The 15,970-nt window shown below is 49.2% G+C and overlaps 1 protein-coding gene across 1 annotated transcript in view; it reads right to left on the reverse strand.

The window, feature by feature from the left end:
• Positions 1–15,970, reverse strand: part of Ft (cadherin-related tumor suppressor fat) — a 68,665-nt gene that overhangs the window by 4,613 nt on the left and 48,082 nt on the right. The window contains exons 2-16 of the mRNA XM_076779367.1: positions 14,597–14,752; positions 14,405–14,557; positions 11,738–11,974; positions 9,724–10,062; positions 8,881–9,483; positions 8,002–8,334; positions 7,572–7,749; positions 5,138–5,318; positions 4,720–4,973; positions 3,915–4,355; positions 3,477–3,814; positions 3,072–3,401; positions 1,829–2,944; positions 355–1,470; positions 18–294 (exon numbers count right to left, since the gene is read on the reverse strand). Coding sequence (XP_076635482.1) covers positions 18–294; positions 355–1,470; positions 1,829–2,944; positions 3,072–3,401; positions 3,477–3,814; positions 3,915–4,355; positions 4,720–4,973; positions 5,138–5,318; positions 7,572–7,749; positions 8,002–8,334; positions 8,881–9,483; positions 9,724–10,062; positions 11,738–11,974; positions 14,405–14,557; positions 14,597–14,752 — 6,052 coding nt within the window. The remainder of the gene's footprint in view (positions 1–17; positions 295–354; positions 1,471–1,828; positions 2,945–3,071; positions 3,402–3,476; positions 3,815–3,914; positions 4,356–4,719; positions 4,974–5,137; positions 5,319–7,571; positions 7,750–8,001; positions 8,335–8,880; positions 9,484–9,723; positions 10,063–11,737; positions 11,975–14,404; positions 14,558–14,596; positions 14,753–15,970) is intronic.

Consider the following 15,970-nt stretch of genomic DNA (forward strand, 5'->3'; position numbering starts at 1 on the left):
GTTTGCTCTGCCCTGACCTGGAGTTATTTTCTTCGTGTGAAGATCACAAGCAGCAGGGATGCTAAGGATTTTGGAATTAGCTCCTTGAAGAATCTTGCAGGAGTAGCTTCCAGTAATGTCTGGATCGTTAGGGTGCACGTCTGCGATCTTTCCCAGCGGGATCTGCTCGTTGAAGGAATGAACTATCACGTGGACCGACCTGGGGGACGATGGACTGTCGTTCTGGTCCGTGACGATGACCGTTATCGTGTGCTCGCTTCTCATTCGTGGGATTCCAGAGTCCTCTACTTCGATCTACGCAGAAGTATTCAAATGTAATACACTGGTATATTTAAGCAATTTTAAAATACGAACCACAAGATCCAGTTGAGGCATAGCCTCTCTGTCCAGACTTCTGGTAGTCTTCAACACCCCTGTGTGTTTGTCCAGGGTGACCATGTCGCCCTGTCTGCCACCGACCAGTCTGTACGTGAACGGAGCCCCGTTCGGCGGCAGATCGGGATCGGTGGCACTCAGGGTCATTATAATCGTCCCTGCAGGCTCGTTCTCGTTCACATAACCGATCACTTCCGGTGGGTCGAAGACAGGACCGTTGTCGTTGATATCCAGGAGCTCGATGTGGACGACAGCGGTGCCAGTCTGGGGCGGAGAACCGGTGTCGATGGCGCCTATTGTCAGATCGTACGCTGGAATCGTTTCGCGATCCAACTGCTTGGCAGTCTCGATGTCTCCGGTTTGGGGGTCCACTTTGAACGCTTGACCTATGTTACCGCCGATGATGGAGTACGAGAACTGATTGTTCTGCGGTCTGATGTCCTTGTCCACCGCCCTGACGGTGAGGACCCGAGTCCCGTGAACGGCTCCCTCAGAAACTGTAGCGTCGTACGCGCTTTGCAAGAACTCTGGTGGATCGTTTCCATCCTGAATCGAGACTATAACCTGAGCCTCGTCGGTGTCGTTGCCCCTGATACCACCTCCGTTCTTCGTCATCACGGTCAACACCACTCTGTTCTGGGTCTCCCGATCCAATCTACGCGATACTCGAATCACGCCAGTCTCCGAGCCAATGGAGAACCCGCGGTCGTTGGATGAACCCACGAAAAGATAGTAAACGCGTCCGTCTTCCCCTGCGTCCTGGTCGGTCGCCTGCACCAGGCCAACGGAAGTGCCCACCTCGGCGCTCTCCGACACGTCCATGTGGAACACCGGCTGAATGAACTTTGGATAGTACTCGTTCACGCCTGTGATGTGCACCTGGACAGTCGTGAAGCCCACCATCTGGGGATTCGAGTCGGGATTCGCCGCTACTATGTCCAGGGTGTATTCGTTCGCCTCCTCGTAGTCAAAGCTGATCAGAGACGATATCTCGCCTGTGTCTTCGCGGATTCGGAAGTGCTCCTTTCCGGTACCACCCAGGATATTGTACTGTACCACCGCATACTTTGGAGAATCGATGTCCCGAGCGATCACCTGAACATTTTCAGAAGTATTATTTATTTATTTGTATCGATTGTGGGGGTCCCAAAATTGGTATATAATATTGTAAATGTTGAACAGATAATTAGGGGTCCTGAGTTGCCGACAGTATGTGTGAGTTGATGCGAAAAAAGCGACAGGGGGCTTGGAAGATGCGAGAAAAGAAAGCGGAAGTGTGACGAAGAACAGACGGTTCTGGAACCGTCAACAGGAAAGTCGGTGCTAACTTAAGAGCGTTATATATTAGAGAGTGTATATGTAAGTAGTTCAGTTAGATTAATTAAGAGAAAAGTCTGATCTCCAACTTCAAATTGTCTTTTTTCTTTGTATTTTATTTGTGTTTGTAGAGTACCTTGTAAACAAAGCTGTCGGGCGGAGAGTTCTCAGGCAAGAAGGCTTCGTAGACCTTCTGGTCGAACGTGGGTGGATTGTCGTTGATATCCGACACGTTCACAGTCAGTGTAGCGACAGCCAGCTTCGGTTCGAATCCCAAGTCCGTGGCGGTGATGTTCAACCGATACTCTTGCACCAAATCGTAGTCCAAAGGCTCCAGTATAGTCACAGCTCCGGTGATGTAGTGTACAAAGAACTCGTTCCTCTCGTTTCCGGCGGATATCTTGTACCTTATCATGCCGTTGGGACCGTCGTCGCCGTCAGTGGCGCTGACGGTGAGGATGGTGGTGTTGACAGGTTCGTTTTCGGGGACTCTAACTTGGTAGCTAACCGCAGCGAAGGTAGGTGCGTGTTTGTTCTCCCCGGATATCACTAGGCTCAAAGAGACTTCGTCTTTTTGAGGTGGTACGCCTTTGTCGATGGCCCGAGCCTTTAGCAAGAACGTCGTACCGACCGCCACGTGGGCCAGGTTCTTACGAACGTAGATCCATCCGGTGGTTTCGTCGATGGAGAAGTACTCGCTTCCGTTCACGTTCACCAGGTGATAACTGATCTCGGCGTTGACGCCAAAGTCGGCGTCGTCTTTGGCCACCAGCTGTATCACGCGTTTCCCAACCCCGTAGTTCTCGGGGACAGGATAGAGGTAAGATCGTTGCTCGAACTTGGGGGCGTTGTTGTTGGCGTCTACGACGCTCACGTAGATCACGGTTTTAGACGACATAGGAGGTTTCCCGTTGTCAGTAGCTACCACCGTCAGAGAATATAGATTCTCTGGTGAAGATGGACGATGTGTATGCTTGTAGCGCAGAGTCTTCTTGCTGAACACGTCCCCGGTCGCTGGGTCCACGGTGAAGAGGTCGGAGGGTTGCAAGAGGCTGTAAGATATCACAGAGTTGGGTCCTTGCTTGTCGCGATCGATCGCGGTGACCTGGCCAACGTGTGCTACAGGCGGTTGCAATTCCGGAAAATGGAAATGGTAAGACTCCTCGTCGAATTCCGGTGCGTTGTCGTTTTGGTCCTGAATGGTTATCGTCAGGGGCGTCGATGTCCCCCAGGCTCCGTCCGCTGCTACCACCTAAAATTAACGTGTTTCGAATAACGTCACCTTCCGTACTCGCCATCAGAGGGCTACGCTCTTGTCGTTCTCACAAGCGCTCGACCGACCCCTCCGTTCCTATATATAGTGAGTTATTAATAAGTACCTTCAACAAGTACTCGTCCTGTTCCTCCCTATCCAAGTGTCCATCCACTGTCACGTTGCCGCTCAGAGCGTCGATGGAGAACTTCATTCCGGGATTCTCGGTGAAACTGTAAGTCACATTAGCGTTCTGACCGATGTCCGGGTCGCTGCTCGTTATCCTTATGACGAACGTGCCGATCTCCGCGTTCTCCGTCACGTTCACGCTGAACAGACGCGTAAAATGCGGTGGATTGTCGTTCTTGTCCAGGACAGTGACCAGTACGGTAGCTGTGCCTGTTAAAGATGGCTGACCTTGGTCTCGGGCTTCCACCACTAACTCATAGGAAGCAATCTAATAGGAGATTTATAATAAAATTGTTAAAGAGTTTATAATTCGATTTTAAAACAAAATGGCTCCTATCATTACCTCTTCGCGATCCAGTTTCGCGTTGGTGCTAATTTCCCCGGTGTCCGAGTCTATCATGAAAGTTTCCGTGAAATCGTTGACCAAATAATAAGACACCTGGCCATTTTCCCCAGAGTCGCGGTCCTTCGCGAAGACCTTGTTGACGAACAATGGCGGATACTCGTCCTCGGGCACCGTCGCGTTGTAAATGGACGCTTCCATTATAGGCGCGTTGTCGTTGGCGTCCGTGACGTTGACGAGGAGTTGGACGACGCTCCTCAAAGCTGGCGTGTCCGAATCGCGAACCTCGATCCAGGCTTCGTAGTACGGTGCGGTTTCGTAATCGAAGCCAGACGCGACTAACACCTGTGCAAAATCTGCATCTTAAATCTCTACTCAATAGTTAAATGTTTGGAAGTCTCTAGGATCCTCCTTTAATAATTGTGGTCTTTTCAGGACTAGGACGAACCTCTCCAGTGTGAGGATCGATCTTCAGAGCATCTCCAACGTTTCCACCAGCCATTCCATAGACAAGATTGCTGGCCACCCCAACTTTCGGTGTAGTTGCGCTCAATTTCGTGATTGCTCTGCCCTCTGGCACGTCCTCCGGGAGGGTGAACCTGGTGTTCATGGTGGGTCGAAAGCTGGGGAACAGCTGCCTCTCCCACAGATGTATCACCAAGTCGGCGGTGACAGATTGGGGCCTCGCGCCGCAATCGGACGCCTGGATTTGCAACTGGTACGTGGTCTCGTCGTTGGCCAACTCCTGCGTGGCTCTTATCACGCCGCTGTTCGAGTCGATCGCGAACCTCTCAGCGTCCATTCCCTGGAGACGGTAGACGATCCGGGAGTTCTCGCCGTCGTCGTCGTCCACCGCTTTCGCGCCGAACACGAAATCCCCTTTAAAGGAAGTAACATCGGAGTCACATGTTTACATTCAAGTTTCTGTGTTACTTAACGTGTTGGGCCTCGCGCGAAATTATTAGCTTTTCTATAACGCCTCAACCCTTGTCCGGTAAAACGTGGTCTTTATCTTTACTAACATAATCCTAATTGCAAGTGTATCAAATGCAAATGGTCATCATGATCGAGGGTAAGGGTTATACAGATAAGATATTAGCTTTTCTTTAATGCTTCAGCCCTTATCTGGTAAAACGTGGTCTTTATCTTTGCTAACATATTTCTAATTTCAGGTTCATCAAATGCAAATGGCTACCATAATAGAGGATACGGGATAGAGACGAGCTACTAGGTTCCAGCTTACCTGGTTTGGTCGCACCAGGCACGTACGCCGTGTATCTTGGACTGGAAAACCTGGGCGCATTGTCGTTCACGTCCTTCACGAGGATGGTCAGATTCACAGCAGAAGCTCTGGGCTCTGTTGGACTAGAGTCCTGGGCAACCAACGTCAAATGGTACACGGCGGTTTGTTCTCGATCTAGAGGTACCAGGGTGAAAACTTCCCCCGAGTCGGGGTCCGCGGTAAACCGTTCCGATTTCTCACCCAGTAGACTGTATCTGTACGAAATTCACGTTCGTAAAAAACATTTTTATTGGGGGTTGTTTCTAGTTACGGTTACCGAAATGAGTATTTGTAAGCCACCGCAGGGGGTGGAGGTGCGATTTCTCTTGAGTACCTGCTCCCCCAGATGTCCTGGAGTCTTAGAATTTGGGTCCCTCACCTGATCTTAGCGTTGAGGCCCTCGTCTTTGTCCGTGGCGTGGGGTTTTGCGACCCACGTACCGGAAGCTGAGTTCTCGGTGACCGTCGCCTTGTATTCTTGCCTCGTGAATTCTGGACTGTGATCGTTGACGTCCAGCACGACGATCCTAACGATGCCCGATCCAGTCAGCGGCGGAGAACCTGCGAAACGGGTTCGCTAATCGTAGATTGATCGTTCTATGATTACACAAACGTGCTCTGCTAATCGAAGCACCATAAACGACGCGAACTCCAGCGCGTAAAAGGTCGTTCCGTTTATTCGAATTCGGCGCTGGAATTTCGGCGACCTTTTATCGAGATCCAAAACTGGTCCTTGTTTTTATTAGCGAGAAGAACGATCTTTTTATTTTACCGATACCGTGTCATACAGGCGTGTTCGACGTGTTTCTCTCTTCCCTTTTCTGCGTATGTATATTTTCATTCCCGTTTTGGCGATGTTCCGCAATTGCAACTAGTTTATTTGCACGCTATTTTCCAAAATCTTCGAACGTCTGTCGAGATTGCGATCGTCTAACGTTAAAGAAGACAAATTACGATTTCACGAAGTATCAGGCGAAGTCGAGTTAATTGCGCCGCCTAAAACAGGCCATTATTCTCCGGAGGGACCCGATTTCTCTGATTGCAGCAGGTACATTGTACCCACGGTGGCGTGGCCGTGGGCCACGCGCCTCTATAAGCGTATATCGTTCAATCACGTGGACCTCTCACGGGGAGGGCACAGACACAACAATTGCGGGGCACAATGGTGTGGTCCACCATAGGCGGCGTTCCCTGGTGGGCAATCCCACAGAAACGGACCTTACATACTCTAGAGACGTGTTCTCCTTATACCGTATGCTTAATCAACGGGCAAAGGGGTCATACAACCCCTCTTCCGTCTTCTTACGTCCTCAGTATTCTCGAGATTAACTTTCCATTCTTGAAACGCTCCAGGATTCCCTGATAGGGCTAAATTTTCTCCAATTCGCGTACTAACAATGCAATGGGAGCTCTGCTCCATCGTTCGAGGGCCTTGACAGAAGATTTTTGGACCCTTAGCGGTTGATGGGGGACACGCGTTTTCGGGTGGACACCGATGGCGTACGCGCGATAGCACATACGCGACAGCCATAACGCGTATGAATAAAATAGGAATATAATGCGCGGGCGCGAGTGGGATCTCTCTCTCTCTTCTTAAAGAGGGGGAGGGAGGATAGAGAGGGAGAGAGAGAGAGAGGGCGTTTGGCTGTGAAGAGAGAGGTTCCAAAACGTCCAAGAAGCGAAAGCTGGCGCGGAAGGGGACAGAGGGGAGGGGCGAGGGGGCCCAGAGAGGAGAGAAGAGGACAAGGTGAGGGAAGAAAGTGGAGGGTGGGGAGAAAGAGAGTGCAGCGTCGAGGCAGAGGAAGGCATTTGAGAGCGATTATCATAATCGCGCGTCATAACTCTGCGGGCTTGTCTACCTCGGCGGGGACCGATTGGGCCATCGGGGGCCCGATGGCCTGGCCCAACCGACTGGGGGAGGGGAGGGGTTGCTCGGCGATGGCGGGGGCGAGGGGCACCCTCGAAGGGGACTACTGACTCTGTCGGAGGAACGAACGATAAAAAAGATTTCGACGAGGAACTGCCCACCGCTTAAAGAATCTCATCGAACAACCCACAAATTTATATCCAATTTGTATATTACCGCTCATTACTTAAATCCATCCCATACATCGTCCGTCTATTGTTTCGTCTATTAACCGGGTGACAGTCCGTCGAGCATCCCTTCAACCCTTCCAGGACGAGAATAAAAGTATTTTATTTAGAAGAACAACTCGAAGTCTACTACAACTCTAGAACGAATCCAATAGGTAGCCCGAATAATTCATAACCGCGATTGCGTGCGTTATAAAGTACGCAATGCGTCTTTTCGGCACTAGAATCAGTTTTTTCGTTGGACGTCCTTCGGTTTTTGTTAGTCAAAGCGCCAAACCCAACATAATTAAGTCCTTTGTCCGCGCTAATTCGCAACCAGTTTACACAGAGGCTAAGACCGGTCAGCGCGATGGCCGGAAAAATATTCTCTCCGAAGAATACTGGCTACCCTTTGAATGCCAGCCTTTGTGCAGATCACGCCAGGTACACACCTATTTAGCCGTTCCCCTAAAGTGCGTCCAAAAGGTCCTACGGGAATACGACTCTGCGCGCCATTCCTTTGTCCCTTATTTCTTACGAACCTACTTTTCTACTCGTATTGAATTTCCTGTCTACATTTTTATACCCCACTTAAACCCTTCCTACGATTTTCAACGCCGTACCCACGATCAATTCCATATTTATTTACAACCCCATGCTCTAACGATTCAACATATTATTATTAGACTCTGTCATTGGAATTACAGGATCCAAACTCGTGAACCAAAATACACAACTTACCAGTGTCCATGGCCACCAGAGTGAGGGTGTATTCCGGGACCAGTTCCCTGTCGAGGGGTCGAAGCAGGAATATGTCCCCGGTACTGGCGTTGATCCGAAATAAATCGGTGTCGCCCTCCTTCAGGAAGTACCTCACCTGGTCGTTGTAAGGTGGTGTGTCCGCATCGTAAGCTTTCACCTGTGGAACAGAGTGCAAAGGGTTAAATCATCGTGAAAGAACAAATCCACCAGATTCTTAAAGAAAAGTCAACCAGAGTCTTAAATTATGGAAATCCGATATTCGGATGCTCGAAGCTGGGATTACGGAATAATCTACCACGTAATTTTGCAAATATTCAGTTAGTTCTAGATTAAAAATTAACAAAATTGAAAAGAACTCTTAGCCAAAAATATGGTCCAATCGACACTTGTCATTTTTTTATAGAATTACCTGTATGACGAATCCTCCACCGGGTGGTACCATGTTCTCCATGACGTGGGCCAAGTACGGCGAGTCCAAGAAGACGGGTGCGTTGTCGTTTATGTCGAGGACAGTGACGGTGACCTGGGCAGTGTCGCCACGGGGCGTTTCTCCGACCTCCGACGCGCAATCCTCCCCTCGAATCGTTAAATGGTACCTGGATTTGCGCTCGAAGTTCAAGTTTTTCGCCACCCTGATGACCCCGCCGTCCTCCGAGATGGTGAAGTCCCGGTTATCGTCGCCCAACGCGATACTGTATCTCACCCTTCCGTTCGCGCCCTCGTCTCTGTCCATCGCAGACACCTGCGATTCAAACACGAGACTCTATCCATTCTATTCGAATTGACTATTGCTCCATTTCTTTATTATGGTAACTGTTAATTTTGTATTAATCATAGCTCGCGATTATCGTTTCCCTATTGAGGTACGCTTAGAGTTCCTCCGTTGAGCAGTAAATCATTTAAGAGTGCGAGGGTCATCGAGGAACCCTGGTCGATTCACACCTACGGTTCGATCACAGGCCTCGTCAAATATTATTCGACGCTCCTCAAACAAACTAATTCACACCAGCGTGCCTCGGTCACTTTCCACCTTTTTGTGGAAGATTTATACACGTTAGGACTCTATCGTGATACTCAAAATTACTAGTATAATTCTGTTCTTTTTTTTCGACGACTGTCGCGTTAATTGAACGCATACGAAACGGTGTTGTTTTAGTCGCACATCAAACTAATGACTCTCGGTTATATAAATCGTCGAGTGTCGTTAAACCATAAATAAGTAGTATTCTGATTAAACTTGACTGATTGTTCCCTTGTGTGTAGGTGGCGTGGAAGAATTTGTACAAACCTGAAGAACGCTGGCCCCGATGCTGGCGTTTTCGGCGACGGTGGCGGAGTACTGTCGCGGGTCGAAAACCGGTGAATTATCGTTCTCGTCGAGGACCGTGACAGTGACTGTGGTCGAGGACGATCGCGGTGGTTCACCGCGGTCTTTCGCGGTTACCTCCAAGGTGTAGTTTGACCTTAATTCGCGATCCAACGAGCCAGATACGCGCAGCAGCCCGTCTACGGGGCCCACGGTGAAGGGAAGCGTCGTGTCCTCCAGGGAGTACTCCACGTATCCGTTTCGTCCTTCGTCCCTGTCCACCGCCTTAATGGCCATCACCACCGTGTTGCTCGGCGCGTTTTCTATTATCGAAATCTTCGTTGGCGATATGAACTCCGGCGACATGTCGTTCACGTCCAGCAACACCACGGTCACCTGTCGATCAGGCCATTTCCAAATTCCGAAAATCCGAAAATCTTGGATAGATAACTTCTCTATTTTAGAAGAACAATAAGTAAAGATTGATCTCCTGCGTGATTCGTACTTGGATCGTTCTTTCCATTCCGAAAGCGAAAAAAAGAACACGGGAGTCCGGTTGGTAACCTCGTTTAACAAATCGATCGCCTAACTCGCGGCTCTATGTTCTTTTTATCAGATGTAACTAGGATACCCTACTCCCCGTAACGAAATCTTTTAAGTTACAAACGACACGTGCACGTAACAGCGTTCACAGCCCGAAAGATCAATCTGCCGGTCGATTTGAATAAATTTACATTCTCTTGTTTTCCACAGTTGGAACGAGAGTCAACGAACCTGCACGGTGGTCGACAGTGGTCGAGCTGGCGGCAAAGGATTGTCGGTGGCGCTGAGGACCAAATTGTACAGCGGCTTCTGTTCCCTGTCGAGCAGCTTCCGAGTGAAGAGGGTGCCGTTAGGAGCAACCCCAAAGTCACCGTTCTCGTCACCACCGGCGACGGCGTAAATCACCTTGCCGTTGTCGCCAGAGTCCAGGTCCTGAGCAGCCACTGTCAGAACAGGAGTGCCGATCGTCGTGTTCTCGACGATGTCCGTCGCGTGGGGACCAGCCCCGAAGATCGGCGCGTTGTCGTTCAGGTCCACCACGTTGCAGTAGACGGTCACCGTCGACGAGAGCGCCGGGATTCCGCCGTCCGTCGCCTGGACCACCAGGATGTAGTGCTGCACCTGAAACAAACGGATTGTATATTTAACTTGCGTCGTAGAAAGCATTACAAACTTGATATATTCAAGTCGCCATATGAGTTAGGGGGTTAGTTCCTGAAACTTGACCCCATCTACGGACGATCGAATGATCCAAATGATAATTAATGGTCGGTTTAAGGTCCAAACTGCATAGGGTTTCCTAGACAAAAGAGAGGCAAGAAATTGTGTCGGAAATTTGACTCGTTCGAGGGGAACGGCTCGAGAGAGAGCCTGAAGTTTTACGGAAACCTGTTTTTTTTGGTCTTGTTAGACACTTCCGCCTGTATCGAGTTCTCTTGCGATCGGCACCTAGCCATTTCGCGCCGGGGACTAATACGAGTTTCGTGGAAATAACCGTGTTGTTTCTCTGTTTCCAGTGCGCTCAGATCTTCCCGACCGAACCGTGAAATGCTCTCGCAGTCTAGTAATGATCCCGCCCTGGATCTGGAAAGGCACTGCCGTGATGAAGGGTTCTATAAACTGCCCTTCTCCCTATGCAGCTCGTCTTTTACCGTGCTTTTCCTGTTGCTACACGCCTAAATGCGACCAACGTTCCTACGTAACAACACTGTTACACGGTGTATCGTAAAGTATACGTCAGTGGCGTAGCCTGCTATTCGGTTAGCCATCTTTGTTCGAAAAATTTGTGGAACCAGCATAGCTACTTCGATACTATAATAACACTCGTGTTTTTTATAACAACTGATGTACAGTCTAGAGTTACTATTTGTTAGACTAATTTAAAAGATATTAATTCTGAAATGTTATGCTGTTTCGTGCACACCTCATTGTATACAATTTTTGTTCTTTCATCGATATTTTAATTATCGAGGAATCGAATTACGAGTACGTGGGTCGAACAGTCGAGATCGGAAAGCGCCGGCGATTCTATCGATCAGAATGTACGCGTATATGCTTGTAGTATAACTATGGCTTGTCTCCGATAGCGTAGACAGCGAGCAGCCATTAAAAACGTCTGTTGATCGATCTGTCGGACTGTTAGCGCTAAACCCTAAATTCTAGCGTTCCCTTCTAGTCAAAAGCTAATATAATAGGTACGCTCGAGCTTGAACGTAGAGGCGTGTTCGTGGTTATAATCGTTGCCTCGGGCAGGCTACGTCGTTTTACCGTACGTGGACCTATCCTCTGTCGATCAGACCACCGTACCAAAAATCCTGTCGCTCAAATCCTCCGACAGGGAACGCCTAATCGTTCTTACGAGAATTCTCATAATTAATTGTTTGATAGTATTAAGATCGGACAATGAACTCTCCTCGCGACGTTCCGGTTTCGAGACGGATTTCCATGGCTTTTGGCTCCGAATAATGCTATTGAAAACGACGATTGCATCTAGTGTTTCGTCATCGCGAAAGCGCAAGCTATGTGATATTTAGACCTAATTGCGTCAAAGCCATCGTCAGCGTCTGCTTTCCTCGTCAGTGCTCACGATGCCGGGAAAACATCGATTTAGAAATAATGGTTGCGTCTCGTAATCGGCCGAGCACGGTGAATTCAAACATCAACGTGAAAGCGAGACACCGTGAAAGCCATAAGCCATGGAAAAAATCTGCTGGGACACGCGATATACCCTTTACACTTTCTAAATACCGTTGCACGGAGCGGCCCGATATCGCTACAATTGATTGTGTTAACGAACCTGCTCGTAATCGAGGCTGGCCGTGAGCGTGAACACTCCGGTGCTGGGATTCAGGGAGAAAACGTCGTTCGCCCAATCGGATATCAGCGTGTAGCTCAATTGGCTGTTGGGACCGTCGGCGTCGGCGTCCGTCGCGACGACCTGTCCGATCCTACTCCCCCGCGGCATGTTCTCCGGGACGTCGAAGGAGTACGCGGTGCTCTGGAACGTCGGCGCGTTGTCGTTCGTGTCCGTCACCTGGAAAACAAAACGGTTCCTTCAAATCTCCGGCGATTAAAAAAAGCATATAACTGTTTCTAGGGTTTTACGGGGTTTGAATCATAAATGATTAATGATTGTAATAACTATTGCGATTCCGAATCGTTTAGTTGATCTTTCTCCGAGAAGATTCTCGACGATCACGCGAGCGCCATTATTCCTGGCCCGATCGGAGGGAGGAGAAAGGTAGCGAGTCAACATAAACAATTCGGAATCGAAGCTGACCGCTTCCTGTACTCTTTCGATCGTACTCAACGTCGTTCCTGAATAAACATATTTCAATCAGACCTCGGGACAGCCGGTCGTGTTCGTTTCGTTTTTTAATTTCACACCGCCGCTCGAAAAATGTTCGTCGACGTTTCAGGAACTGTTTAATTCATCTGTGTTTTATTGCGATTGTATTATATTCTGTGAAACTCGGCCGTTTGCTTCCCGATGGTTTCGAAATTCGCGTGGTTTTTCGTTAGCTTTTCAATATGGCGGCCGCGAAGCGCGCGCAACATTTCGGCCCGTTATCGGTGCGCGCAAGGGGTTGACCGATTGTCGCGCGATATCGTTCAACCATTCGCGCCAAGTCAGCACGCCGTGCGAGTCGTGGTAGGGAAATGTAGCCGATAAGACCGGAATATTACGCGACAATCGAGGTTTCTGTGCGCAGTATCCGGCCGGGTGCATTCCACGGGTCCCGTTCGTCCGTTAAAATTCCACGATGCCCCCGAGACTTTCGGCGGACGGATTTTTCGCGTCGATAGCCCCCGTGTGGAATCGTATCACGGCCAACTCGTTCCCGTAAGTGGCAGGGCTCCTCTCCATAGTGATTCTCTATCCGTGGGGGGAAGGTGCGTGCCGCGGACGTCTCTCTGGTTCGAGGGCCGCTCGGAAGTCGCCCGGTGTACGTCCGGTGAACAGGTTTCCAGCGTCGAGTGGGATCGACACGCGGTGGCGGTATAAAAGAATAAAGCGGAGGTGGGCACGGTTTGATTAAGGAGGGTTCGGAGACGTTTGCAAAAAGTGACGGTTGCCCCGAGACGCGCTGGATGACGAGGAGAGAACCGAAAGGAGAGTAGAGACCACGATGACCAAGTAGAAGAAGAAGAAGACGAAGAAGAAGAAGAAGAGGAGCTTGAAGGTGGAGGAGGGGGCGGAGGAGGAAGAGGTCGACGACGACAGAGGGAGGAAGAGAACGAAACGTAGGAAGTAGGAAGAGGAGAGAAGAGAAGGACGAAAGGAGGGGGGAAGGAGAGATTCTTGACGGGGTGGAGGGAGGAGGTCGGAGGAGAGAAACTCTTCTAAGGTCGACCGGGGAGAAGAGGGAGGGGGGTATAAGGGGCCAGAAGGGGCAGATTCCGCAACTGTCGGCAGCGGGCCTCTTTCATGGAGCCCCAAAGAGGCGAGCTATGATCGGGACTGGCATTCCTTTTGCCTTTAAGAGACCCGGATAGAATAGCGGACGGCGGTCAGCGAGAACCTTAAAAGAATTCCCAGCCATTACACGTCATAAGGATAATTTTTGCGATTGTCTCCGAAGGACCCTGGCCCTGGCTGGCCGAGCCTTCGCTGCTACCGTGGATCGCCTCCACCATCGTTAAATGATCGGGCCGCCCTTCTTCGACGTTTTTTTATCGCCGCGAATCGTTTCGGTCCGCCAGCGTAATGAATTATAAGGCGGAACGCACTGTGAAACCGCGCGATTCGACGATACCTCGCTGCAGACGAGGACCACAGTTCTCAGGGAAAGTCATTTTTCTATTCTCTGATCTCTCGTCTCAACTCGTTCCCTAATCTATACATTGTTCACCCTTTGTTACATGTCCAGCGAATTGCGTCGTGGGAGATCGTGTCCAATGGCGGACGTGCGAAGGGATTAATACTTAAAAAAAGAAGAATATCGAGAAGGTTAATTCCGGAGTTCCGTGTCTCGAGGCGTGGAACTGTAATCCCGTACGATTTCTAATCACACTTCTGCCAAACATGGTAACGCGTCCTCGAAAACATCGTTGTTGTTGCGCGCACAGTGGCGTGTCTCTCCCAAGATCAATTTATCATAATTGTTAATTGATTCGGTAATAATCAATAGTGGTGGAATAACGGGACAAGGGATCATAATGGCCGAGATAACAGTAGCATACCGTGTAATTACAGGATAATCAGCCTTCAACGGGACTCGAAAGAACTCGGTTTATATAGAAAAATCCGCGCAACTGTTTCTTCCCTATCCTCAGCAAGGAACAACAGAACTGGAGGTAGTCGCGGAATCTAAAATCGTCTTCGATTATTGATTATCGGTCCAAACGTTTAACCGTACGACCATTTTATTTCTAGCGCGGATAATCAATCGAAGAAGCAGAACTTGCACGAGAGTTTCGGGCTCGCCCGAGTAAAAAATTGGGCCGAGGGAAAGAAATCTACCTGGATGGTTAACGTGACGTCGGTGTGTTGCAATCCATCATCGGCTCGAACTTTCAGGACATATTTTTCTCTGGTCTCTCTGTCGAGGGCCTCGGCGAGCGTCAGTTGTCCCGTGGTCGGATGAAGCTTGAACTGGCTCTCGGTCTCGTCGGTCTCGTGGTTGTCCTGGTTGCCCCCAGGACGATTCGGCACCAGGGTGTACGTCAGTGTCCCTATCGTGTCCGGATCGAACGCTTTCAGGACCGTGACGACGGTGTTGGGGGGCGCCTCCTCGGAGATTTTGAACTTCCAGGTGCCGGGACCCCAGGTCGGCGCCACGTCGTTCTTGTCCAGAACCATCACGCGAACCTGCAATTAAAACACATTCGTAATCGCGAACGATTACATGGGAAACCGACCAAACGCGATCGAAAGTCATTCGTTGGCCCTTGTAATTTTTAACAATCGCTGTATAATATATCAGACTTCTTGGTCGCGTTCTCTTGTAATTATTTGAATAAGTCGTCTCCTACGAAGAGGCATAATAATTTAGTTAAAGAGCCACAGGTTGCCGAACCCTGGCCTAGAGTAACGGCCCTGTGCAAGCGATTAGCTGTTACTACCGGTGTTAAAAAGCTTGCTTGTTGATTTCATTACTCCCGAGGCAGCAGAATTGCGCGTAAGCACGAAAATTAAGTCCGCTTTAGATCTATCTTGCAAATGTTGTTCACCTCCGTTGGATTATTTTATTAACTAACGTTCGACGGATTTGGAGGGTTTAGAAATTCGCTTTTGAAATGGAGGAGGATTGAGCGAAGAGCGGGAATTAATTGACACGTTTCAATCGGTGTATTTCAATCGAGGAAAGTCGCATCTCGCAGCGAGCGAGGTGCGCGTTAACGATAAATCGCAACGAGAGGGTCCGACGTTGGTTTTGTCGGTCGCCAGGATATAATTATGCGCAATCAATATAAATCTACGGGCCGTTGTTGCGCCGAAGTCACGGTATGCATGCGAAGAATCGTGAGAAAGTTAGTTTTTCGATTCGACTTGCGCGCATGTCTCATTTCATTAAATTCTCAGTCACGTCAGCGACCAAGGTTTATGTGACTACCAGAAGCCAGTGTATCGAATCGGCGAGGGAACGGTGGTACTATTGAAAAACCATCGCAACAGTGTAACATCTCGATCAACAAACTATCGTTCGACGAATCGGAAAATCGATTCGCTAGAGCAAACACGCACACTTCCTGTCGAACAAATCAGACTTCATCGAACCACACGGTATTTAATTTTTCACATAGTTCTCAGGTTTACGAATATCTTAAAGAGTTTTTTAAACTTATAGTCCAACAAATATATTATATTTTTTAGGTGGTCTCTCTAACTCTCCTAAGCAAGGTTTCTGAAAATAGGTAAATTACATAAAACCGTTTGTTCTTAGCGAGATCTAAGGGAACTTCTAATGAAAAATGATGTTTAGTTTTCAGGGTTTCGTTCTTTGACAACCGACACGTGTAACGTAAACACGGATGACGTCTTCAGGAACCGAATATGGAGGACACGTAGGTGATTTTCGAGCTTACA

The sequence above is a fragment of the Colletes latitarsis genome, chromosome 12, assembly GCF_051014445.1.
Source record: "Colletes latitarsis isolate SP2378_abdomen chromosome 12, iyColLati1, whole genome shotgun sequence".
Taxonomy (NCBI): domain Eukaryota; kingdom Metazoa; phylum Arthropoda; class Insecta; order Hymenoptera; family Colletidae; genus Colletes; species Colletes latitarsis.